The 27,394-nt window shown below is 42.9% G+C and overlaps 1 protein-coding gene across 4 annotated transcripts in view; it reads right to left on the bottom strand.

Annotated features, from left to right (window-relative positions):
• Positions 1-27,394, bottom strand: part of OSBP2 (oxysterol binding protein 2) — a 413,576-nt gene that overhangs the window by 118,230 nt on the left and 267,952 nt on the right. For 3 of the 4 annotated variants that reach the window (XM_073676415.1, XM_073676418.1, XM_073676417.1), the window contains 5 exons: positions 20,314-20,559; positions 16,052-16,172; positions 15,023-15,126; positions 13,638-13,733; positions 4,092-4,276 (listed from right to left, as the gene is read on the bottom strand). In XM_073676415.1, the coding sequence (XP_073532516.1) occupies positions 4,092-4,276; positions 13,638-13,733; positions 15,023-15,126; positions 16,052-16,172; positions 20,314-20,559 (752 nt within the window). The remainder of the gene's footprint in view (positions 1-4,091; positions 4,277-13,637; positions 13,734-15,022; positions 15,127-16,051; positions 16,173-20,313; positions 20,560-27,394) is intronic. The other variant, XM_073676416.1, reaches the window with a different exon arrangement.

The following is a 27,394-nucleotide window of genomic DNA, read 5'->3' as shown; positions in this document are numbered from 1 at the left end:
TTTGCGCGGGATTGCTCCGCTGACGTATTTTGTGCAGGATTGCTCCGTTGACGTTTTTTGTGCGGGATTGCTCCGCTGACATTTTTTGTGCGGGATTGCTACGCTGACGTTTTTTTGTGCGGGATTGCTCCGCTGACGTTTTTTGTGCGGGATTGCTCCGCTGACTGTGTTGGAGTACTCTGATGACTATTCTATATAGTAGATATATATATGTACAAAATGGTTTTTTTTTAAGATAGAGACCGGAGGCGCTGTGTGACGGAGAAATCTTCTGTTTTTAAAATGGCGGCGAAGTGTGGTGGTACGTTACATATTTAAATTATTAGTGATGTCAGGAGAGGGCGGGGGAGAACTGTGACGCCGGATCAGCACCTGCGCAGACCGCGCTTTCCGGCCCAGAGGTACATAACATATTTAAATTATAAGTGATGTCATGAGAGGGCGGGGGAGAACTGTGACGCCGGGTCAGCGCCTGCGCAGTCCGCACTTTCCGGCGCCATGTTGTTGGAGACACACTGCAAGTGTTTCTTCAATGTGTCTATTGAAGACACACTTGCAATGTGTCTTCAATAAAACGGCGCCGGAAGCGCGCTATGCGCATGCGCCGGTACCGATGGTGGATCCCGGCCTTCTGCATCCCGGATAGGTAAGTTGTTATGGTGCCGGAGATCGCGGTATGCGTTCAGTGCTTACGCATACCGCGATCTCCGGCGCCACAATTCACATCCTCATTTAGGATGGGGATGTGTGCCTTTGTGGGGTCCAGACTATGCAGGCGTGTCGCGCTTGCACAGTCTATCGAGGCTTCAGACAGAGGGACGCATTCCCGGTTATATTATAGATTATTATTATTACACCTACTACATACAGTATTGGGATAAGATCTTGGAGATGGGAATACCCCTTTAAGCATTGGGAATACAGACACCAGCTTCCATTCACACTGTTATATGGCAGAAAGTGTCCTTTTGGCACACATTTGGTTTATAGATATATTTGTTTTTTTAACCGTATAACAGCGTAGTTGATTATTCTTGGCAATAAAGCAAATGTTGACTTGTCCATCCATACAGCATATAGTTGTAGAACTCTAAGCTATATATTAGGTGAATACCTCGAGAGAAAAAAGCAAACTATGAACAGAGCCTTAAAAAACTGGCTTTAGCACAGGTGTATATTTTACTCTTTTACAAGCGACCTTTACTGTCAGTCTGATGTGACTTTCTTTTTCAAATGTAAATAGCTTTACAATTACCATCAATGTTTATTGCCAATGTGGAAAATAACCTTTTCTGGCATCAAAGGTTAATGAAATCTCTCTGCAAGCAGGTCAGTTAATTCATCTGTAGAATTAGAGAAATACTGATCTCACCCAATGGCGCAGAAATCAATATTGCATCTTTCTACTAGGGCAAATAAAATAACTGAGAAAAGCTTTCCAAGAAAACAGCTTTGTGTATATATGGAACCCGCACTTCCACTTCAGAACAGGGCAGTGCTTATGTTTTTCTTTGTTAAAGGGGTTGTCCAGGACTAATTTATTTTTTTTACTATGAGCCAAAAAACTAACAGGCAGGTAGTTGCTAAGTACACTGCTCAAAAAAATAAAGGGAACACTCAAATAACACATCCCAGAAATGCCACCCCACACCATTACCGACCCACTGCCAAACCGGTCATGCTGAAGGATGTTGCAGGCAGCAGATCGCTCTCCACAGCCTCTCCAGACTCTGTCACATGTGCTCAGTGTGAACCTGCTTTCATCTGTGAAGAGCACAGGGTGCCAGTGGCGACTTTGCCAATCCTGGTGTTCTGTGGCAAATGCCAAGCGTCCTGCACGGTGTTGGGCTGTGAGCACAACCCCCATGAGTGGACGTCGGGCTCTCATACCACCCTCATTGAGTCGGTTTCTAACCGTTTGAGCAGACACATGCACATTTGTGGCCTGCTGGAGGTCATTTTGCAGGGCTCTGGCAGTGCTCCTCCTGTTCCTCCTTGCACAAAAGCGGAGGTAGCGGTCCTGCTGCTGGGTTGTTGCCCTCCTACGGCCCCCTCCACATCTCCTGGTGTACTGGCCTGTCTCCTGGTAGCGCCTCCAGCCTCTGGACACTACGCTGACAGACACAGCAAACCTTCTTGCCACAGCTCGCATTGATGTGCCATTCTGGATGAGCTGCACTACCTGAGCAACTTCTGTGGGTTGTAGAGTCCGTCTCATGCTACCACGAGTGTGAAAGCACAACCAACATTCAAAAGTGACCAAAACATCAGCCAGAAAGCATTGGTACTAAGATGTGGTCTGTGGTCCCCACCTGCAGAACCACTCCTTTATTGAGTGTGTCTTGATAATTGCCAATAATTTCCATCTATTGTCTATTCCATTTGCACAACAGCATGTGAAATTGATTGTCAATCAGTGTTGCTTCGTAAGTGGACAGTTTGATTTCACAGAAGTTTGATTCACTTGGAGTTATATTCTGTTGTTTAAGTGTTCCCTTTATTTTTTTGAGCAGTGTATTTAGCAATTACCTACCTGTTCTATCCAGCGCCGGCTCAGAGCAGTCACTGACTGTTCCTGTCGACGATGCATGTCAACAGACAAGCTCCTTCTCTTCTGGGCTACCCTGTCGACGTGGCGTGACTGCCAACATCATGCAGATTGACAGCCGGTTTCCTGCAGTTAGGCATTAGGGAGCCGGCTGTCAATCAGCATGACACCGGCAGTGATGCTCCGTGAGCGGAGCACATGAGAACCCATTGCTCTGTCGACGTGATGTCAGCAGAAGCTACACGGCAGGAGTGGTCTGTGACTGCTCTGCTGAAAGAGGTCGGCACCAGGCACATAGTTAGCAAATACCTGCCTGTTAGTTCTTAGGCCCATAGTAAAAAGTGAATATTTTCCTGGAGCTACGACTCTAGCAGACCCAGTGTATCAGTAAATCACACAGTCTTTCATTAAAGTTCCTTCTTTTTTAATTAGCAGGATCTTATTCTTCCCCAGTTAATTTGAGGATTGGTCACAAACATAGGTGAGCCTGTTTAGTATAGAGTCCATCTAAAATATGTTGTCCTATCGCTTGCAGTTGGGGTCACACACTTTGATCACAATGTGCACTAAGAACCTCACGTTTTTATGTGTGTAGCGAAAGTGCATTCAGAGTGTGTTACATCGTGTTTGAAGTTTCAGTAAAAAGGCTATCAATTATTATATTTTAAAGAAATGTCTACAGATGATTTAAAACAATGAAAACTCTTCTTTCCAATGCAATTTTGGCTTTGTTTCCAAGTGATCAGCAGGATGTAACGACTGCAGCTAATCAGTAGCCATGCTACAGACATCATGGCTACCATTGCGGAATGGTGATGGCAGTAGTACAGAACGTGATGGCTGCAGTCACGTATTAGCTGCACCAGAATGCTGTAGTCTCCTCAATCTTCTGACTGGGAAGAGTCCCAGTGATCTCACCCCCAACAATACCTAAAACTGTGGAATTTGACTTGCTTCAGGAGTATTTTAATTTTGAGACGAGGATTTTTTGGGACAAACATTAACTGTGATTTTACACGGCTTAATCTTAGGATAATGAAACAAGAATTTAGTCTTATGGGGACTGAAAATTGTTTAGACATATATAGACTCTATACAATAAAAGTCATTAAATGAATGCGCACAGAATCAGAAACCAGTTGAATGTTTCTACTGCCATCACTGGGAAGGAGAGGCTTACTGTAGTGTTCTTCACAGTGGTTCCTGATAGGTAAAATGTTTTAGCCCACCCCTATGACCAATCATCTTTGCATTGTGGCTCAGTGGGTAGCACTGTTGCCTTACAGTGCTGGGGTCATGGGTTCAAATCCCACCAAGGACCACATCTGCAAGGAGTTTGTATGTTCTCCTCGTGTTTGTGTGGGTTTCCTCCTGGTTCTCCGGTTTCCTCCCACACTCCAAAGACAAACTGATAGGGAATCTAGATTGTGAGCCCCGATGTGGACAGTGATGATGATGTCTGAAAAGCGCTATGTAAGCAAGTATAATAAATAAATATACATATAGTTTTTAAACCTTCATACCATATATTGTTATGACTTACGGTAGAGGGTATTTTTTCCAGAGCAGTTTTGGTGGGAGCGTCTGGTATACAGTCTTCTGCTTCCCCTCAGTGCTGCCATTGCCTTGACTACTCTGCACAATCTTTGCACATTCCATCTTCTCATCCCATGTCCCAGATAGGACATAATGTGCTTTTCCATTCGCATCTATCACAACTCCAGTAACCTATAGGACATATAGGAGGGCCAACAAATTAGGTATTAGAGGTTGATGATTGCAAGCTCCAGGGGAAAGCAAATCCTACAAAAATGATTGACATTCTTCACAATTATTAAATACAAAAGAAAATTAATCCAAACATATTCTTTCAAGTCAATATTTAACCCCTTACGAACAGACCAATTTTTTTTTTTTTGCGCTCTTGTTTTTGCCTCTCTCTTCTTTGAGGAGCAATAAGTTTTTTTTTTCAGTCAACATAGCAGTATAAGGGCTTGTTTTTTAGGGATGAATTGTAGTTTTGAATGACATCATTCATTTTGCCATATAGTGTACTAAAAAATGGGGACATATATTCAAAGTGCTGTGCAATGGTGAAAAATGCATTTGTACCATTGCTTTTTTGGGTTCGTTTCTACACCGCTCATTTTGCGGTAAAAATTACCTGGCAACATGATATTTCAGGTCCGTACAATTACAGCGATACCAAACTGATAACGATTTATTTTTAATTAATGTTTAATCAGAACTTTGTAAAGAAAAATAAAAACTGATTTGTTTCACCATTGCCAGAGATTTTTTTATTCATTTGTCAAAAGACCTGTATTATGTGTGTGTTTTTTTCCAGCACATACAGTGCTGGCCAAAAGTATTGACACCCCTGCAATTCTGTCAGATAATACTCAGTTTCTTCCTGAAAATGATAGCAATCACAAATTCTTTGGTATTATTCTCTTCATTTAATTTGTCTTCAATGAAAAAACACAAAAAGAATTGTCCTAAAGCCAAATTGGATATAATTCCACACCAAACCTAAAAAAGGGGGTGGACAAAAGTATTGGCACTGTTTGAAAAATCATGTGATGCTTCTCTAATTCGTGTAATTAACAGCACCTGTAACTTACCTGTGGCACCTAACAGGTGTTGGCAATAACTAAATCACACTTGCAGCCAGTTACCATGGATTAAAGTTGACTCAACCTCTGTCCTGTGTCCTTGTGTGTACCACATTGAGCATGGAGAAAAGAAAGAAGACCAAAGAACTGTCTGAGGACTTGAGAAACCAAATTGTGAGGAAGCATGAGCAATCTCAAGGCTACAAGTCCATGTCCAAAGACCTGAATGCTCCTGTGTCTTCCGTGCGCAGTGTCATCAAGAAGTTTAAAGCCCATGGCACTGTGGCTAACCTCCGTAGATGTGGACGGAGAAGAAAAATTGACGAGAGATTTCAATGCAAGATTGTGCGGATGGTGGATAAATAACCTCGACTAACATCCAAACAAGTTCAAGCTGCCCTGCAGTCCGAGGGTGCAACAGTGTCAACCCGTACTATCCGTCGGCGTCTGAATGAAAAGGGACTGTATGGTAGGATACCCAGGAAGACCCCACTTCTTACCCCGAAACATAAAAAAGCCAGGCTGGAGTTAGCCAAAACTTACTTGAGAAAGCCTAAAACGTTTTGGAAGAATGTTCTCTGGTCAGATGAGACAAAAGTAGAGCTTTTTGGGAAAAAGCATCAACATAGAGTGTACAGGAAAAAAAAAGAGGCATTCAAAGAAAAGAACACGGTCCCTATAGCCAAACATGGCGGAGGTTCCCTGATGTTTTGGCGTTGCTTTGCTGCCTTTGGCACTGGACTGCTTGACCGCGTGCATGGCATTATGAAGTCTGAAGACTACCAACAAATTTTGCAGCATAATGTAGGGCCCAGTGTGAGAAAGCTGGGTCTCCCTCAGAGGTCATGGGTCTTCCAGGAGGACAATGACCCAAAACACACTTCCAAAAGCACTATAAAATGGTTTGAGAGAAAGCACTGGAGACTTCTAAGGTGGCCAGCAATGAATCCAGACCTGAATCCCATAGAACACCTGTGGAGAGATCTCAAAATGGCAGTTTGGAGAAGGCACCCTTCAAATATCAGGGACCTGGAGCAGTTTGCCAAAGAAGAATGGTCTACAATTCCAGCAGAGCATTGTAAGAAACTCATTGATGGTTACCGGAAGCGGTTGTTTGCAGTTATTTTGGCTAAAGGTTGTGCAACCAAGTATTAGGCTGAGGGTGCCAATACTTTTGTCCGGCCCTTTTTTGGAGTTTTGTGTGAAATGATCAATGATTTGATTTTTGCTTCATTCTCTTTTGTGTTTTTTCCTTGCAAGCAAATTAAATGAAGATAATAAGACCAAAGAATTTATGATTGCAATCATTTTCAGGAAGAAACTGAGTATTATCTGACAGAATTGCAGGGGTGCCAATACTTTTGGCCAACACTGTACAATGTTTTGGTCACAGTTATTGCACTTCTTTGGGAATTCAGCGTTTTGATCTTTTTTGCATTTCAGCAGTCATCTTATGGGATAAATAGTTTTAGATATTATTAGTTTTGGTAAACACACACGTGTCAGTACCAAAGATGTTAATTTTCCTTTTCTACTTTTGTAGTTTACTACAAAAAAATGCTATATATATAAATATATATATATATATATATATATATATATATATATATATATATATATTTTTTTTTTATATATATATTTTTAGACTTTTTTTCAATGTTTTCTTAGTCTCTTTAGTGGACTTGAATCTGCAATTGCTTGATCACTTCCTCAATAAACTGCAATACAATATTATTGTAGTGAATCATGAAATTGATGATCTCCTATGAAGCCCAGTTATAGGATGGGCTTCATACGAGATATAATATGGCAGACACAGGCCGCCTTCAGGCGTTTTTCAATCTGAGGAGGCCGATGGATATCACATGCACCTCCACCAGCAGCAATTTTACGGGCAGGATTACTGTGCAGTCTGGAAAGCTGTACTAGCGAGGATAATCTGTAATACTAATATAATAGTAGGTGTTAAAATAAAGAGAACAATCACTTTAAGGCAGAGGAGCGAAGCTCATGCCTGTGGAACCTTTACTCCGTCACATCGGCAGATTCCTGGGGACCGCAGTGCTCGGGCCAATAGCTGCGTTTTAGCGGCTGTCGGCCTTTTAATTTCTTCTTACTCTGAGAGCACGCACACGCAGCGTTCACTACTGAATGCTGTGGCGCGTGCAATGAAAGATTACATCAAGACGTTGACCAGTCCCATCGTCCGGACGTACTTTGTGGGCAGTTAGCGCATGATGCGCTCCCATTCAACACAAGATGACCACAGTCCAAAAGTGTGTCCTGTGATGTCTATGCCACAGCCCCATGTCTCCTGTGATATTTATGCTGCAGCCCCAAGTCTCCTATGATGTCTATGCCGCAGCACCAAGTCTCCTGTGATGTCTATGCCGCAGCACCAAGTCTCCTGTCATGTTTATGCTGCAACCCCATGTCTCCTGTGATGTACTGTATAAACAGTAGTCTTGGTGTCTCTTATTTTATGTATACGGCAGTCTCAGTGTCTCCTATGTGATGTATATGGCAGTCTCTGTGTCTCTTTTGTGACTACCCTATATATCACAAAAGAAACACAGAGACTGACGTATACATTACATAGGAGGCACAGTCTTGGCGTCTCCTTTGTGATGTATATACTGTAGATCTCCCACCTCTTGAGTTCTATAAATGTAACGTGAACAGTGATGGATTTCCCACTGTGAGGAGACCTGCAGTGTAATATACATCTGTGTTTGGTACGACTTACTGCTGCGAATTCTTTACAAAACTTATAATGGCAAAGAGTCACCTGTCCTTCAGACCAACGCAAACCTGGAAAAGCAGTTATGAATAGCAACATCGTCTATACCACCTAACATCACAGCCACACCAAAGAGAATCAGCTTGTGGGCAACTTTCTGATCCCTCGAACTAGGGGGCGTCCTAGTCTATCCCTGTCCCCCGGATTACCCCAGAAGGTGAAGATGCCAGGGTCATGTACCTTGCTATGCTCCTATCTTAAACCTCATCTTATCCCTCCTCCGCCCAGGGAGGTGTGAGGAAGAAATGTATAGGATTACACTAAACAGACATACAAGGGAAGACAGACAGGAATGAAAGGAAACTACAATCATATCCTCACAAAACAAGAGTGGAACACAGGGAAGGGATAGGTAGGAGAAACCAAATAGGAGAGAATGAAGATAGACATGCAAACCAACTCCAGGTAGAAATCTCCTGAACAACTCTCCAACCGCCGGTTATGTGCTTTGCAGAGGGACCCAGCAAGACTGGCACTAAACCAGCAAAGGCACAACCACAGACACACTCGGCACAAGCTGCCCAGCTAGGCAAGCCCTTGAGGGCCGGAAATACTCTTCACCCAGCTCCCAGTAAAATGGAAGGGGGACTTTGGCAGAGTCTTCCCAGGCCCACTGTCGCCGGACAGCTGGCGTCTGGTGGGTGACGTGGCTTGTGCTTAGTCAAGGACCAGGTGAGTACCTCTGCAAGAACCCCAGGAAGTGTAACCAAAAGAGAAAATGAGAAAACCCCTGAAAAGATAGCAACACTAATGCTAGCACCATTCGACTCCACAGCACATAGGAACTGCAATAAACAGCAAAGCACTGAGCAGGGAGCAGGATTAAATAGCCTGCCTAATGATCAGCTGTTGAATACCTCCCAATCATCCCCAGACAGCTACTCCCTGCTGGCTTGCACAGCAGAATGAGCATAATTCCACTACTGCTTAGTGCCAGACAAAGCAGCGTCCTGCGTTGCCTGGCAACCGAGGAAATATGTGAGAGACACGACGTCCTGTGTCCTCACACATCCTACAACACCAGAACGCAATGCTCCATAAGATTGGGACAGTCTCCGCGCACGCGTAGTAGCTCCACCAGGGTCAGAACAATGGCGGCACCTGCGAATGGAGTAGTGTAGCACCGGACCTGCTCCATTCCCAGGTGGGAGCACAGAACCACGATTCCTAACACCGCGTACTCCAAACACTGAATATCTCCTCCAGCACCTAACCAGGAAGTAAGAACTATCACTGGCAATTCCCAAGAGCCAATGGCGAGCATATACACCACAGGGGAGTGGCCAACACAAAACAGCTGAGGCAATTCAGGATGGAGAGCTCCAGGAGATCAACTGAACTGATTAACCCTTGCAATGACAGAGCAAGGAAAACCTGCACTGTTTGATAGGATGGTGAAGCAGTTCTAATCAGTGCAGGATTTCATGTGACCAGATGCTGCAATCTTCTGGCCCCTCTCTGTCGTCGTAGACCCGTGACATAGCTCCAGTGATTACAGTAGGGTCATTTAATTAAATGTTTGACCAAATATCGCAGGATCATTTTCAAGTTGATATTTTAGCATGGCCCCCGAAGGATGGTATAACTATCCAAATGGCCACCGGCAGTAAAAAGGTTCCCCACCCCTGCTTTATGGCCTCATTCACATGCCCGTGAAGTGCGAAAAAATGGTATCGGTGTCATTGGTGTTTTGGATCAGTGTGTCAGTGTTTTTCACGGATGGATAAACAATTTACGAAGTTTCTCCTATCCATTTTCAAAATGTACAGCACATGGAGAGCACACAGACTGGGCACCGATGATGCCATCCGTGTGCTGTACATGTTTTTCACAGACCCATAGGCGTGTATTGGTACTTTTCATCTGTGATACCGGAAAAAAATGGACTTGTCTCCGTGTGTTTTGCACTGACACACTGACATGTGAAAACACCATATATTATAATGGGTACGTGTTCTGTACGTAAAACACAGATGTCTGAATGAGGCCTCAGTCTGTGTGAATAGTTCTCTATAGAGCTTTGCAAATTGGTACAATACAAATTTTCCATAGAACTCAGAAACAGAGATATGAGTTGTAGCTGTTGATCCGATACAAATCTATAACAAGACCAACTGTGTGCCATGTATCGTTCTTAACTTACACAAACATTACTAAAAGGTTTAATTGTCAAGGCACTTGATCAATAACAAAATAATTAGCAACTACTTTTAGGTTTAGGCAGGTCAAGATAGATGTGGTCATTAAAAGGTTATCCCCATCTCAAACATACCATTTATGGCATATCCATACGATATGTGTGTCCAATAGATAAGGGTCCCTTGTCTAGGACTCACTCCTATCACAATTACGGTGTCCCACCATACAGGGCTTGGCTGAGTGTACATGTTTATTTTTATGCGATAAGGAGGTATCTTCCGGTGAAACATGTTGAAATCCAACATGATAGATTTCTTTTCTATGATGTCTGCCATCAATAGACTGTATGCTGCCCCCATCCACATTAGGTCATGAGTAAGTTCAGCCAACTTGTAAGGCCAGCTTAAGCTCACAAAACAAGATGGAGAGCCTTCATCTAGTGTACATGCTGAGTAGCAGTGAGGGGAATCCTATACGAGGGTCGTCATGTGTCCCTCAGGATGTGCATAGAAACATACTGAACCCACTGGAGAGCGTTGTAATTTCAGCCACAGCTGTGGTTACAACTCAAAATAAAAGTGAGTGTGGAGTGGACTTGGTCAAGCTATTTAACCAAGTCAGATTTAGGAAAACCTGACATGGGCTTTTATTTTTGGAGAGATCTGTAGGAAGGTAGTGGGACTGATCTCTCCCTCCACTCCGGGTTTTGGGAGTGACCCATGTCCACGATTCCTATTTAAACTTTCAGGTAAGGTTTGGGTGTGTCAGTACTGGTTTTGCAAGCAACAGAGCAGTAGCTCTGTGTATGACAGGTCTGTGTGAGACTGAACAGAGATCAGAGCCAGAGAGAGCAAAGCCATAGCCGCTCCCACAAGTTATACGGTGGTGAAGTCGCCCACGGCAATGGACTGATACGAACGATCCGGTTGTGAACCGGAGGATAACCTTTGAGTTTATTTTCATAAGTTGCCAAAATAAAGACATTTAAGTTGAACTATCCTGGGTCGCTGCCTCATGTCGTGGAACTCAAGCCTTACAAGGCACATAAAACCCAAAATTGCTCTATTAAAGGGAAGATAATATCTGATATGCAGGCAGGATGTTATAAAGCAGGAGGAGCTGATCAGATTTATGTTCAGCTTTTGTGTGAAAAGTTTCAGTAAAACTTAGATTTTAATCATTAAAATCCCTGGCATTAGTATGCATGAGTCCAGTGGGCTGTCCTATTCAGTGATTGACAGTCTTCCCTGTATGACTGTGCATGCAGAGATAGCTGTCAGTCACTAGTAGGACTGCCCACTGGACTCATGCATACTGTCACCTGGAATTTCAACGAATAAAATACAGATTATACTGATTCTTTTCCAACAAACCTATATATCATTCTGCTCAGCTTGTCCTTCTCTATACCAGGCGGTCTACAAATCAGACTGCATGTACAATGCAACAGGTTCCCTTTAAGATTTGTAAAGATAAACTAATTAATACGATTTTGAACCCACAGAGGACACTAAAAAGCCAATATGCTGCAAATGTCACTATAGGAATAAATCACTAATACGCACAAGTCAGCATTTTATCAGCGGCAGACGTTACTGTCAGTATTCTTTCTGACATGCACTCATTATTCAGAAATCTGTAAATTATGTTCCAGAACAGATTTCTTTATGATCTCCTCAAGGAATAAATGTGTTAAATCGCAGCCCACCTGTGGCTATGGGAGGAAGCTCGCAGGTACAAAACATGAACTTTTCATGCTCAGCAAGAAAAGAGACTGCTGAGAAATATATGTACCTTCTTTTATCCGGGAGGCAGCGCTCAGCGTGGGAGCATTGTGCCCACTGCTTAGTGAAGGAGCAGAACAGTGGATGCTGCCGCGGCACTCCATGATTTCATTTCTATATTAATAAAATGCACTACTGATTTATAAAGTACAGCAACCTAAAATTAGAAAATGTTTACATTACACTGGAGTTCAGCTAGAAGAAAGAATTGCTTGGCCTCATCTTTACAACACTGCTATTTCTTTATTGTCTAGGCGTATGTATTTAGGATTCATCTCAAGATCGTCTATAACTTTGCTGTTGTCACATGGGAACCACTGGATTTTTCATTGCTTTCATTTTTTCCCACTGAGAATGTTTTATGACAGGTTATCTTAAAAGGTAACTAAAATTTTGATATGTTATAGCCGCTCTTCAGTAGTTTGGATTAAAGGGGTCTTGGTTCTAAAGCTCCCATACGCTTTAGATAGCTGTCAGACAAACAATGGCTTGACTGATCGTTTGGCCAAGAGCTGTCTCACTGTGCTCCTGTGTGCTCCATGAGGTGAGACATCTCTGACACTGGCTTATCTCTTAGAGAACAAAAAGATCAGACATGCTGGATCCTTATCGTCCCAAACCACACCTGCCTGGAGCGATTTAGGAGGCCCCCCAATATATATTAGACTATCAGCAGAACCCACTGATATTGTCAGGTTCATCTGGTGTTAGTATAATGTGTATGTGTGCCCTTAGAACCATACTGAGAGCTCAAAGGAAGGGGCAGAAGCGCTCAGCTTACCCTCAAGCATGAGTAAAGCAGTGAACGGAAACATGGAATTTTATATGGAGCCCACACATCACTCAGCTCAAGGATAAGCTGAGCTTCTACCCCTCTGTTTGTACGATTTGGTCTAAGTATCCGGACTTTTCCCGATCAATACAATTGAGTTGTGGCTATAACTCATCAAAAGTTTTTGAAAGTTGACTTCAAAGAAAAGCTTCACCCCCGAACCTAAATGCCCATGTAAGTCACCATTTCTCAAGCCCTTTGTTCTTGATGCCGCAGCCTGCCTATGATAAATCAGTGTCCCGTTCTCTTCTCCACTGCAGATGAAGCGCCGTGGAAAATCTGAACTAGGCCTTCTCATGGTTCTAACTTTCCATGGCAATTTCAGAGAAGATGGGAAAAGGCTGCCAATCTGACATAGGGAAGCATCGACAGCAGAACGGAGGGCAGTGGTAGTGGTAAATATATAGTCACATATACGACCCCATTATCAGTGATTGGTCAGTATTTGGTCAGTATTTTTTCTCAGGCGTGGGAGCCAAAACCTGGAGTGGGTGATAAATGCAGAATTGGTGACTTGTTTCCATTATACCTTTTCTCTGATTGTTCCTCACCTGGTGTTTGGCTCCCACTCCTGAGAAAAAATACTGACCGAATACTGATAGTGGGGCCGTGGCCATAGGTTCTTTATTGGAGGGTTGCATTAACTACTTAAGATTCGAATTTCCAAAATCTATTCCCTTTGGTCGTTTGGACCGTGGTCATATTTTATGTACTATTTACTATAAACTACTGACAAGTCATACAGCTTTTACCGTTATTTTTACAATGTAAAGACAAAGACTACAAAGTCTCATCAGTTGTACTTTAAGTTTCTTACATAAAACATAAATGTATCATAAAACGTTTCATTGTATAAGGGTTCAATAAACGCTTTCAAATATAAAACAATAATCTATATGCACGCTGAATCAATCACTACCTTTCTTGCAATGTCCCTTGAGAAGTAGCTATAAGGTGTGAATTTCAGCTGGCATTTGTCCTTGGTTTTATAATTCGTAATCTCTATATCTCCAGACTATAGGAAAAAAGAAAGAGAGAGAATATCTTGAATGGTCAGAGAAAAAATAAAAAGTTCATTTTGAAAGCTCCAGTACTTGTCTACTGCAAGCTAGGAGAGTCATCAAGTCTGATATCTCGGCTGCTTCCTATAAGAAAACTGGTTGTGGTAGCTACATAGAAAACTTTCAGGAACCAGCAGTAAGTTTTCTGAAGCAATTGATGGAAGTTATTTTCAGATTGTGTGGTTGGGCAATATTACAAAATGTCTAATTTTAGCCTAATCTCAAGTTTCGTATGTGAGCAGAAAATCATGGAATAGCGCACACCATTGGTGGAACCACAAGGGCCCAGAGGGTAAGAGGGCCCAATTTGACTTCCAGAACAGCAAGCCGCTTCAATCGCAGCCACAATATTAAAATGCAAAGGGCGCATATAGTTTTCTTGCACAGGGGCTCTCTTCTGTCTGTGTCCGCACCTTCTCCATTGGGTCCATGTTCTCACCCATTCGGAGCTGGCTTTGAAGGCCTTGTTAACAGTGTTTATTTTTTTTCATGGTTTAATTCAATTAGACATCACTGATGATATCTCTACTGGGTGCAATACTAAAAGCAAAATTTACGATGCTATTAAGAATGGATAAGTACATGTTCTGTATGGATGAGTCCTCCCAGAATCATTTACTCTAACAGGCCCACAGAATCCCAGTCCAAAAAAAGGTAGATGCATTGGGCCTGATTCATCAAGACCGGGATTGTTCACGCTGGTCTGAATGAGGGGGCGTGCTGGAGTCAGGCGCTCCTAATTCATGAATCAGGAGTGCCAGACAAGTGACGTACACCTCTGTGTGCGCCTCTCCACAAACACCCTACTGGAGTAAGATTTGTGGCCTAGCGAACACCACTGCTCATCATGAATTTGGTCATGCCCCGCCCCAGCTTCACCCACTTTTTTTTTTTACAACACTATGCTAGATGTTGGTGCTATAAAAGGCACAAAGAAAAATACCCATAAAATGCTCCACAATTGAGTATATTAAATATACCCCAAAAATGTTTGTGCTCTCATTATCTGATTTGATATCTTGAATATTCCATTAAAAGCCTATAATTTCAATAAATGAACAGAATATATACTGTATCGATTCTGTGCTGGGGAGGAGAAGCAGAACAACCTAGCACAGATGAATAGAAGGCATTTATGTCATTCTGCTGCTCTATTCCTAGTACTACAATGCATGGATTTGGAAGGAAACATTTCTTTGCTGATTTGTTGACATTTAGAAATGTTAATTTCTCTTATCCTTACCTGGTCTATCCACAGTTTGCCTACGATGATGTTGTGCACTGTGGAGGTGACCTTCTTCCACACATAATGGTTGCCACTGGACAGAAACTCCAAGTGGATATCCCCTGTGACATAAACAATTTGGACAGGAAACGCTGAAGTAATTGGTATGTTTAGGCACTGATTTATCACGTATTTGCCTCCAGATAAAACATCTTATGATGAAAACACAGTAATGATTCAAATGGGGAAAATAGGTCACAGGAAAGTGTTGTCTTTATGGAGATTTGAATAGATTAGAGGATTTGATTTTGAAACGGCAGATGATATTCTGTGTTAATAAAAGTAGGATTAGTCCCATTAGACTATTAAGGTGTTTTATACTGTATTTTGTGTGACATGACTACAACATGGAGGCAATGAATCAGCACCCCTAGAACATTCGCAGTCCCACACCCCGTCACTCTTTAAAATTCATGTTTTCTTCTCTCAGTAGCTTACAGGAACACCTTGAAAAAGCACTTTTGGGGGGACAATCGAACATACCGTGGGGTGGTGTCCGAATACCAGTGATTACAGACAGATTCCATTACTTTAATATCCAACCAGGACATTTCCATTTTATATTAATAGTCCTCTTCCTCTCTGAAGAGGCAAATTACACATCACTGATCGGTGGGGTAAGGCTTCTGGGACGGCGAATGATCCTGAGAAGTAACTGCAGTTCTACTTCAGTGCTATGACCTTTTAGTGAGCAGAAAAACACTGAAGGACCCACTTTATTCTCAAGTTTGACCCCTGGGATTTGTGGTTAATATAAAGTGATAGCATTTCCTAGCAATATTTTATAAATTTTTCAAATGGCAATTTTTCTTCAATATCTATTGGGAAGGATATGACTTTCTACTGTTACCAATGACTAGGACTATCTTTCAAGTGTACATTGTACCCACATTAGATACCATTCAACAACAACACAAATATTGGACCTTAACATATTTATTTAGTTTTCTACCTCTGGCACCATAATGTGAGTTTCTTTAGTCTTACCTAATGGCATAATCGAGAGATATTTGCCCCTGAATTTACTGGCAATGGTGATTTCCTGCCATAGACTCCAGCCATTCTTGGAGTAGACATGATGAGCTGCGGCTGGTGGGTGATGACTGACCTGATGGTAAAAACATAAAACACATTATTTTATCTAGAACATTTCCAAAAATTTACATTACAGTGAAGACCAAACAAATCGTTCTCTTTGATTTGAGTAATTAATGAATCTGACATACTTCTCATCGAATTACACAGTTCTGCTCTCACTATTAATTTGTATCAAAGTCATGACAGCCGTAAAAAAAATTACTATACCGATCATAAATTCTTTTATTTTACCACTACTGTCCACTAAATGGCTACGATTCTGAGAAAAATATTGGTTATTATATGCAGCTGACTCACCAGAACGACCCTGTGCACAAACCCAATACTCGGATCTGATGGACCCAGATCATTTATGTACTACATTGATGGCGTTTCATTCAACGTATGGCTGACTGTAACTTCCCCCAGCAATACCGGCCCATTACGAGGGGTTCCAAAGGAAGACCTGTATGACTTTCGTGCCAGGTAAGTCGTGGTCATATCTAGTTTTTGTATTCTCTGGGAAACTTCAGGGGCAAAACAAGCAATCTTTGTTTATCAACTGATAATTTCAGTAAGAAATTGGTGTTGTTTTTTCTCATTTTCTCAAATTTCGGTTTCTCATTCAGTCCTATTGTCACATGCGTAAGAAAATCAGGCACCGGCCATGCAGTCTGAGAAAGAATGGGTGGTTGTAAAGAGCCCAGTGATTTTGAGCACAACACTGAAATAGGGTGTCACCATTGTGAAATTTATGTGCTCCTATATATTTCACAATTGACTGTGAGGCAACTGAGCCATAAATTGCCAGATCACATAAAGTTACAAAGCGGGGACGCTGAATGCTGAGGAGCATAGTGCATAAAGTCACCAAAGCTCCGCTCTCCTCAATCATTGACCCTGGAACATAAACTGTACACAGGGGGCGCCATGCCATGGGTTTCCATGGTCAAGCAGTTGCATACAAGCCTTTCATCACCAAGTATAATGCTAAGTGTCAGGTGACGTGTAAAGCACACCGCCAGGTACTCCGGAGCAGTGGAAACATATGCTGAGAAGTGAGGGATCATGCCTCTCTATGAGGCAGTCTGATGGGCAAGTCTGGGATTAGGGAATGCCAGGAAAACGTTACCTGTCGGACTGCATGATACTTTGGGGTTGTTTTCTCAGGAGTTTGTCCATTGAATAGAAATCTTCATGCTTCAGCATCCTGTGACATTTTGGACAATAGAATACTTCTAATCTTGCGACAACAGTTTGGGCAAGGCCCTTTCTGTTTCAGCACGACTGTACCCCAGTGCCCAAAGCAAGGTCCATAAAGGCATGGCATTGTGGGGAAGGGGCGCCATTTTAATTTTTACTTTAGTTAGCAGAAAAGCCAGATCGGCGCCGCCATTCATCCTCGGTGACTGTCTACATCTCAATATCACATTACAGTCACCAGCAAAGTGGCTCCTCACTGTGATCCTAAACTTCATCCTCCCTTATCCTTTTGCAAATGCCCAGAAGGGGAAGGGAGAGTGACATCAGACAGAGCAGATCCGCCCATATTTACTGTAGTCATAGTGTGCACTAGCGGTACACTAGGTTATTATGTCAGCAGCAGCTCCATCTAGTGTATAAAAGTTGAAATTATCAAAACATTTGTAATAATTTTTCCCGTTTTATACCATTATATATTTTTCTAAACATATATAAAAAAAATTAAAACATTAAGGGCCCGATTCATTAAACCTTTTATTCCAGTATTCTGGTGTTAAAAGCTTTGAAAAGTCACAAAATTTTGACTCAACTTGAGGCTGGGCTACAATTTTGTGACTTTTGATGTTCTCACGCCATTTCTGCCTAGCTTCGACAAAGTGGGTGGGTGGGGGCGTGGCAACAGGTGGCAGCATTTGCTATACCATAAATCTTACTCCAGCAGGGTCTGGAGTAGGATTTGTGGTGAGGCGCATGCTTCAGATTCATGAAGAGACATGAGCCTCTCAATGAATCAGGAGTGTCTGACTATAGCACATCTCATCAAGACTGGTGTGAACAATGCAGGTCTTGATAAATCAGGCCCTAATACTTTACATTTTTTTAAATTTGTTGATTTTTTTTAGGACAAATTCGCTTTAAAAAAATCCCTGCAACTGAGAAATAGATAAAGAAATCTTTTCTGCTTTTGCTGCATTTTTCCCTTCATTTCATGGGTTTTTGGTGCAAATATACGGCAGTAGTTTTAATGTTTTTTTTTTTTTATACAAGAAAGCTTCGATTCTGCACTTAAAAATGCAACTGCATTTTTATCAGGCTCCCCATAGAAACCTATAAGAAAAAAATGCACCAAAACCGCACAGAGCAAAAGCATCTTTCGGGCAGTGTGCATGAGTTTTCCATGAATGCTTGATAATAAAACGCAGCAGATTTTCTGCACAAAAAAAAAACGCAGCAGAAAAAATACAGTATTTACACTATGTTGGAACATGGCCTAAGAGAGTCTCTTCTAGAACATAGGAACGCTTGGCCAGCTGAGCGCTCCAGATCATGGGAGAGTCGGGGGACTGTCGGATGAGCCATCTTTCGAACAACTGCTATCTGAAGTGTATGGGGGGCTTAACAAACTTTGAGGACAGCTGCAGATGTAAGCAAGTTGACCCTAACACAGATAAGAGCACTGGTATATCAGAGCACAAAAAAGTGTAATTTGACATATTAAAGCTCTTCATACACATTAGATGGCTGTCGGCCGAGCAATGATTCGGATGATCAATCAGCCGGCAGCCATCTCAGTATGGCTTCCAAAGATAGGAGCACTCGTTCAACCAAGCTCCTCTGTGTTTTCGATGAGAAGGCTGTCGACAGATGTCTCTACTGGTGTTCTCTCTCCAGAAGAGCAAAGCAATCAGCAGTCCAGAATTGGACATGACTGATCAACATCTCCCCCGACAATCAGTCGGTTGGCGTCCCCATACACTTTAGACCGTCGGCCGAACCAGTCTGTATCAGCAGGTTCAGCTGACATTAACCCAATGGGAGCTTAACTCTACAACAGTCAATGGCTTGGCAACGTTAAATTATGTTAAACCCCTTAAGTGAGATCACTTTCCGCAAAGTTATCAAGATGGGCCATTATTTGTTAAACTCGGCTACATCTGTAGATTCCTTATATAATTCACACATTCACTCCTTGGTCCAGTGTTCCTTTAACGATCACACTGGTGTATAATACGCCATAAACGACAAAAGGAAATAAATTGCTTATCTGCAGAACAATATAATTGGTCAATAGTAACTGGTTTAAGTCTATTGCAATGGTGTTCAGCTGTCACGTCATGATGAGAGTGGTTGTTTCCCAACAGCTAGAGACCCAGAAAGTCAGCAGATCTACAGCATATGTGAGGCAGCAGATTTTGCAATCAGCCTTATGGTGGGGTATGTGTCTGCCTGTGGTCTAAACCCATTAACAGTAACCTTATTACCAGGTACCACACTTTAATTTTTTCCTTTTGCTTCTGGTATAAATCTCTGAAGCAGAGACAAATCTCTGTAATTCACTATACTTGGGATAAAATAGGTTAAGCTGTCAATGGAGAAGCGTACTGTAGACTTGAACGCTAAATTGTTTTTTCAAAAGGTTTTTTGGAGAAGAAATTATTAAGGTGTCTAGGACTTAAGTTTTCCAAATCAACTATCATGGATTTTAATTGACTTGAGAAGATCTGTCTGTTCGCAAAATGGAAGTTCAGAGTAATTAAAGGTATCTTCTTTTCATCTGCAGGATCGAACTGCATCATCTGAACTCTTATCAGCCAGTATTGATTGCAATGAAACAGAGTCTAGTATAGGAGAAAACTCACAGATAATAACATACAATGTAGGCACATGTAATGTATAGCAAGTAAACGTCAATGTATGACAGATGGGACACAACAAAAGGCAATTGGTGCACATCAATCAGGTTGGATAGAAATTTTAAGCCAAAATCGTGTTTCATTGCAATTTTGCAAGATTTAAAATTCTAGAATAGAAATTCAGCAAATGTATTCATTGCCATTGATCTGTTTGACTCCCATAACCTGCTGTAAGGAGGCAGTGAGTTCTCTGCGATTGGCACTATGATCTGCACATGGAATCCAGACCACAAAAAAACTTGCCCATAAACCCTAGTGATCTTCAATTCTACTCACTTGTTCACATATCGACCTGAACCCCAAATCTTCTAGTCTGTCAAGTTCAAATGTTTCTCCTAATAAAGGATTGAATGGTTTTGCTGTCCGGTGGACTGTGGTGGAATAGGAAGACACGGAGAAGGCTGCAACAAAGCACATCTGTTCTACGGAATTTTCACATTTGGCCGCCTTGTCCAACAGCTCATGGTATTCCAGGTCTTCAGTAAGTCTCTGCAGCATGGAGAGTGGCTCATTGAAATTGACCTACGGTAAGAAAAGAAATGAAATGAGATGGCTGCACATGGTTGAGAACATCTAGATCAAAGACACCCAACGTTCCAGAGCCAAGTTTTGACAACTCAAACAAGAAGCCCCTTATGACTGTGGTAAAGCACTGTGCTGCCAACTAAAAGTATAGCATGATCATAATGGAAGAACCCATCAGAGATATGGCAAGTATGACCCCAGAGTATACATTTTACAGGTTGAGAACCTAGGATCTAGACATAGGCAATGACATGAAAAGAGAGAGAAGTAAGGCATGCAGCAAAAGTTCAGACATACCTATTTTTTCAGATTATAGGTAAAATTCAAGGCAGATATAAGAATAATGGTGAAAATAGAGGCCATGTAAAAGCTTGAGATTAAATCATGTACGACATTTAGAGACAACTGGCACTTCCATGGCTAATATCGTTAATGTGTAGTGCAGAACACTTGGCAATGTGATACAACACTTCTGAAGTTGGCCATAGCCATTACATGAAATTTTATCGACAGTGGCTGACCAACTAATTTGCATGTTTTTTGTTTTTTTTTAAATGCTCACTTGATGGCAGATGTTGGGGGAAAGGCAGACCAGGCATGTTTATGTTGGATTTCAACATGTCCGATCCTTTTCTTCTCAAGGAAGATTAGTATGGCAGTAGCCAACTCATCTTTACTCTTTAAGGTGTATTCACACTCTTTTTTTTTGCCATTTTTTGCATAGAAAACGGCAACAAAAAGGTTCAGAACGGTGAACATATTCGTTTCTATGTAAAAATGACTTTCTGTTCATATATTCAAGCTATTGAGTTTATTTTAAATGCTTCAGGCTCTTAAAAGACACCAAACATTTAAAAGAAGTAACAATCATTCTTCAGGTGGTTTCTGCTAGGAAGAAGCTCACCACTTATAACACAAGTCAATTAGAAGGATGAAAAGTCACCCAGAAAACGCCTGATCATTTTTTTGAGCTTTTTTTCCCCATTGCTTAATGGACTACAATAAACATCTGGAATGGTCTGAAAAAAACTCTCAAAACATGCTCAAGAAATGACCAAAAATACGCTAGCAAAAGACGCTGAGGCATATTCTGCTTAAAAAACACATTTTTGACTACCAGAAAAAGACACAGTGTGAACATAGCCTTAGGTATGCATATATTCTTGGGCGGGTGTGCATGTGTATGGGGAGTGTTGAGAGTCGGAAGGATTAGTTGTGGGCTGAACGAGTGTCCAACCAATAGTAGTCTAAGGTGTATAGGCATCTTATGTTGTAGTAAATATTCTGTAACATGGAAAGAATTCATACAATTAAGGAAAGTTTCACACATCCATGAAACATGGACCGTGCTTGGATCGGAGGACTCAGTATGATCGCCATGTCTCCTGACCCAATAAAATTGCTTGTTATATACCTATGAGGCAGTTCGCTTAGGTCAGGAGACATGGCGATCAGGTTAGGTCTTCTGATCCGAGAACGGTCCGAAGATAATGATATATATGGGTAAAAGCTATTAAACTACTACATGATATAATTGGCTTAATGCATAGAGAAAAGAGCCACATAAAATAATATGAGGTTAAATCTTTTGACTTTCAACAGTGAAATACTCTCATCCACAAAAAAATAAGAAAAGGCTTCTTTTGATAAGAGATGATGCACCCACCTCTGCCTCTCAGGGCTTATTAAAGCCGTTGTCTAGACATAGGTATTTGATGACCTATCTGCAGGATAGCAGGTCGGTGTGGATCCGACACCTGGTGCCCCCACAAATCACCTGATTTATGTAAAAGAATAGGATCTGTGCTGCAGTGTCTGGAAACAGCCACCACACTATGAATGGAGCTATGCTCAGCAGCTATTATCAAAGTGTCTACATCCGGCCACCTGTCAGAGCAAAAAAAGCAGCTGATTGGTGGGGACGCTGAATGTCGGACCCCCACCGATCTACTTGTGATGACCAATCCTGTAGAAAGGTCATCAAATAACTATGCCTGAACAGCCCCTTTATAATCATATAAAAGCTTTACATAGAGAAAAAACTAATAGTCAGTAAAAACTTAAAAACTATCCGTTAAAAGGATTTTTACCCCTCATTTACTCCAATACTCAATACATTTGCTCCAACATGTAATCCCCAAGTCAGCAAGTCATGCAGCTCACGTGCTGAACATGACACTCGGTACAAGAAAAGAAATATACAACATGGCTCGAGTTGCAGTTGATGTAATATGCTATGTTATATACACGTTGCATACGCACAAATTTTTTCCCATCAGCATTCATATACAGTACTTAAAGCATCAGTATTGATTAGATCCTATTAGCAATTTCACTTTGTGGTTATAATATATATTTTTGTGAACTATGAAGTCATTTAACATATTTTTGTTCTACATTTTTTAGTTAAAAAATGAAAACTGGGCCAGTTAGATTGCCGCCTTCTAGCACATCAATGACTCAGGGGAGTAAGCTCTCTGCCGCTGTCAGAATGAATGCGGAAGTGGAGCGTCTTGTATTGCAGCACTGTCCCCGTAACGGTGCAGCACTCTATTAATTGATATTTGCAAACCAACCAAAGACATTTTAATGTCTCTGGAAAACCCCTTTAATACTCATAATCGAAATCATGATTCGTCCTCCCCACATACTGTGATGTTAGTACATAAGGTAAAGCTGCTGCAGGAAATAGTGTTTCCCTCAATCCAAATGTATCCCTTCACTGTAGAATGCCCCGTTCTCCTAGGCCTTGTTTTCATATAACTTAAGACGTGGTAACACAGCGACTTTGGTCGTGATAGAGGTTGTACAGCCAAAGACCGCTGTATGCCGCTGCTACATCGCACCATAATGCAAGTGAACTTCAAGAACCGCAATGTACTGCGATTGCGATAAGCAAATTACAAAAAGTCTGTGTCACTTGGATTTTTTATGACGGCTCTGATGAGAAGTGCCGAGCCGGCAAGAGAGCACAAACAGTAGAGACCAGCCCCCAAAACCAACATCAATTTAGCGGGCGGGTCTGGTCTCTGCTTTTCCTGCTCACCAGGTCCTCTGCTTACAATGCGCACTGACAGTGCGCTCTCTTGCTGGCTCGTCAATTGTCATCAGAGTCGGCAAGGGGACGCACTGTCACTGTGCATTCAAAAGAATATTGCAGAGTGACAAGATTCTACTGAGCATAAATTAGAATTGACAACCGATGCATGCTCAGTAGAGCAGGGATAAGCCCAGCCCCTGAAATGGAGTCACTGATTACGATTTGTTTCAGGATGGCAGTGCCCGCAACCTCTGTCCCTGATAACGTCTCATTTGAGTATCCCAGCATGCACTGGGGATTCTCAAACAAAATGTCAAACCGGAAGTTGGTAAAATTAGAGAGGGAACTATAGGGAATTTTTAATTAAAGCATTTTATTTATTTATTGTACCCACTTATATAGCGCCATCATATTCCACAGCGCTTTACATACATTTTAATCACTGTCCCCATTGGGGCTCACAATCTAATTTCCCTACCAGTATGTCTTTGGAGTGTGGGAGGAAACCGGAGAACCCGGAGGAAACCCACGCAAACACGGGGAGAATATACAAACTCCTTGCAGATGTTGTCCTTGGTAGGATTTGAACCCAGGACCCCAGTGCTGCAAGGCTGCAGTGCTAACCACTGAGCAACTGTGCTGCCCAGTATTAGAAAAACAACTCGATTATTACATTAAATAGTCAGACATTTAGGAATAAAGAGAATCGGTCACATGAAAACACACTATTAACCTGTAGATACTGGGATTAATCTGCAGGTTAATAGCTTTCTGAACCTGCCTGCACTTAGACCCCCGCTGCCGGGAGGAAGCGAACTTTATTCCCCCCAGCAGCGTTCTGGTTTCAGTCATAGAGGTGGAGCCGCTGTGGGTTCAGTCACCGCTCTGTGGATAGACAGCGCCCCCGACCCTGACTGACAGCAGCTCAACATTAGAATTAAGTGATACACAGAGCGGTGACTGATCCGGCACCACCTCATGACTGAAACCTGAATGCTGCCGGGAGAATAAAGTTAATTTCCTCCATGCAGAGGGGCTCTAAGTGCAGGTGCCAGGCTGGTTAAGCACGCTATTAACCTGTAGATTAACCCCATATCTGCAGTTTAATAGTGTTTTCATGTGACAAGTTCTCTTTAAATCATTGTTACTTTTGAACCACCCCTTCAAGGACAATAATAAAAGTTGTGTTTTCTGCCAGTCAACTGTGCCATTGATACTTTTAACAACGCTTATCAATGGCAAGTGAATGTAATTATTTTTTCATGTTTTTTTTTTTTTTTAAACATCTTGCCCTATAGATCTAAGACTATAGATGGTTTAGAGACCAAATAAAGAAGGACACATCTGTACTGTATGTCATAAAAGTTGTCCACCTCTAAAGTAAATGCACACAATGGTTCACACATTTTTCTATTGACATGTCAGAAGATATCATGTTGGATATTTTCAACAGATGGTCATTTAACAGTAATGCTTATAAATATGCATAATTGTCTGGCAAAGTATGGGTGGCATACGTGTACACAGAAATGGTGGGTTGTGTGGGCACTGCTAGTCTTGCAAATATCTGTTGGAGAGATCACATGCTATCATATCAATTCACAAACTGATTATTATTATTTATTTTTTTTACAGAGGATACCAATTTAACAATCATTGCCAAGAGCAATTACACTGAAGAAGACACTTTTTGGATTTGCAGGACCTCAGGTAAGAGACAGTGTGATGAGCTGTACATCAGCCCATCATTGTAAAATTATAAGGGTTAATCCAACCAAAAGTGATTTTTCGAAGAAGACATTTATTTTAAGATCATGTTAAAAATGTTTGCAAACTAGAACCTGTCAATTTCAAAAACTATAGCTGCGCACAATCCCTCTCAGAGCCACAGAGATTTCCATTCGTGAGGATTTTTGACATGTCAGTGTAACATACCTAGCGGCGTGCTTGCATAGTGCACCATCTCCCACTATGCAAGATCGCATCTTAACCTTCAGTCCAGTTTGTAAGCCGTGCTCCTGTTCTACTGTATGCATGCTCTGGTCTGACTGCTTAGGGCGGCGGCCCGGTTACTTCCTGTTTCTTATAGCTGCTGTGGGCCTATTGCTGTGAGTCACTGGACATTTAAATCCACTCCACCCTGTAGGAGAGGCCTGAGCAACTCTAACATTCAGTGTGCTCCTTGACTCTGAATGTGCCAGGTCCCGTTCTGTTTCTTGCCTGTCCGCCAACCTGGGGGCTGTATTCCCAGGCCTGTCTGAACTATCTCTTAGCCTGTTTGTCCGCCATACTGGGGGCCGAATGCCCAGACTCGCTCCTGTATCTTGTTGCAGTGTCAGTTCCTGTCTGAACACTATCCTAACCTGTTTGTCCGCCATACTGGGGGCCGTATACCTAGACTCGCTCCTGTATCTTGTTGCAGTGTCAGTTCCTGTCTGTACACTCTCCTAGCCTGTTTGTCTCTGTGTCTGTACCTTCCCTTTTCCTGCAGTCTCTGAACCTGCACCTAACTCCTACTCGTTGTCTCTGTACTTCTGTTGTGAGTTTAGAGTCACTCGCTACTTCATTGCAAGTACCTTGTGTGTATCTGTTTCTGCTTGTCCCTTCCAGTCTGTTCAGTGTGAACAGAGCCCTGTCCTCTCTGCTCTGCCTTGTTCACCGCTCTGGCGGTTCCTTCCTGCTCTGCCTTGCTCACCGCTCCGGCGGTTCCTCTCTGCTCTGCCTTGTTCACCGCTCCGGCGGTTCCTCTCTGCTCTGCCTTGTTCACCGCTCCGGCGGTTCCTCTCTGCTCTGCCTTGTTCACCGCTCCGGTGGTTCTTCTCTGCTCTGCCTTGCTCACCGCTCCGGCGGTTCCTCTCTGCTCTGCCTTGCTCACCGCTCCGGCGGTTCCTCTCTGCTCTGCCTTGTTCACCGCTCCGGCGGTTCTTCTCTGCTCTGCCTTGCTCACTGCTCCGGAGGTTCCTCTCTGCTTTGCCTTGATCACTGCTCCGGCGGTTTCGCTCTGCTCTGCCTTGCTCACCGCTCCAGCGGTTCCTCTCTGCTCTGCCTTGCTCACGGCTCCAGCGGTTCCTCTCTGCTCCGCCTTGCTCACCGCTTCAGTGGTTCCTCTCTGCTCTGCCTTGCTCACCGCTCCGGCGGTTCCTCTCTGCTCTGCCTTGCTCACCGCTCCGGTGGTTTCGCTCTGCTCTGCCTTGCTCACCGCTCCGGCGGTTCCTCTCTGCTCTGCCTTGCTCACCGCTCCGGTGGTTCCTTCCTGCTCTGCCTTGCTCACCGCTCCGGCGGTTCCTCTCTGCTCTGCCTTGTTCACCGCTCCGGCGGTTCCTCTCTGCTCTGCCTTGTTCACCGCTCCGGCGGTTCCTCTCTGCTCTGCCTTGTTCACCGCTCCGGCGGTTCCTCTCTGCTCTGCCTTGTTCACCGCTCCGGCGGTTCCTTCCTGCTCTGCCTTGCTCACCGCTCCGGCGGTTCCTCTCTGCTCTGCCTTGTTCACCGCTCCGGCGTTTCCTCTCTGCTCTGCCTTGTTCACCGCTCCGGCGGTTCCTCTCTGCTCTGCCTTGTCCACCGCTCCGGCGGTTCTTCTCTGCTCTGCCTTGCTCACCGCTCCGGCGGTTCTTCTCTGCTCTGCCTTGCTCACCACTCCGGCGGTTCCTCTCTGCTTTGCCTTGATCACCGCTCCGGCGGTTTCATTCTGCTCTGCCTTGCTCACCGCTCCGGCGGTTTCGCTCTGCTCTGCCTTGCTCACCGCTCCAGCGGTTCCTCTCTGCTCTGCCTTGCTCACGGCTCCAGCGGTTCCTC

The sequence above is a fragment of the Phyllobates terribilis genome, unplaced genomic scaffold, assembly GCF_046119375.1.
Source record: "Phyllobates terribilis strain yellow unplaced genomic scaffold, ASM4611937v1 Scaffold_1__5_contigs__length_1240528914, whole genome shotgun sequence".
In the NCBI taxonomy this organism is placed as follows: Eukaryota; Metazoa; Chordata; class Amphibia; order Anura; family Dendrobatidae; genus Phyllobates; species Phyllobates terribilis.
Note: the sequence above shows the minus strand (reverse complement) of the source record. Positions and strands in the feature narration are given on the sequence as shown.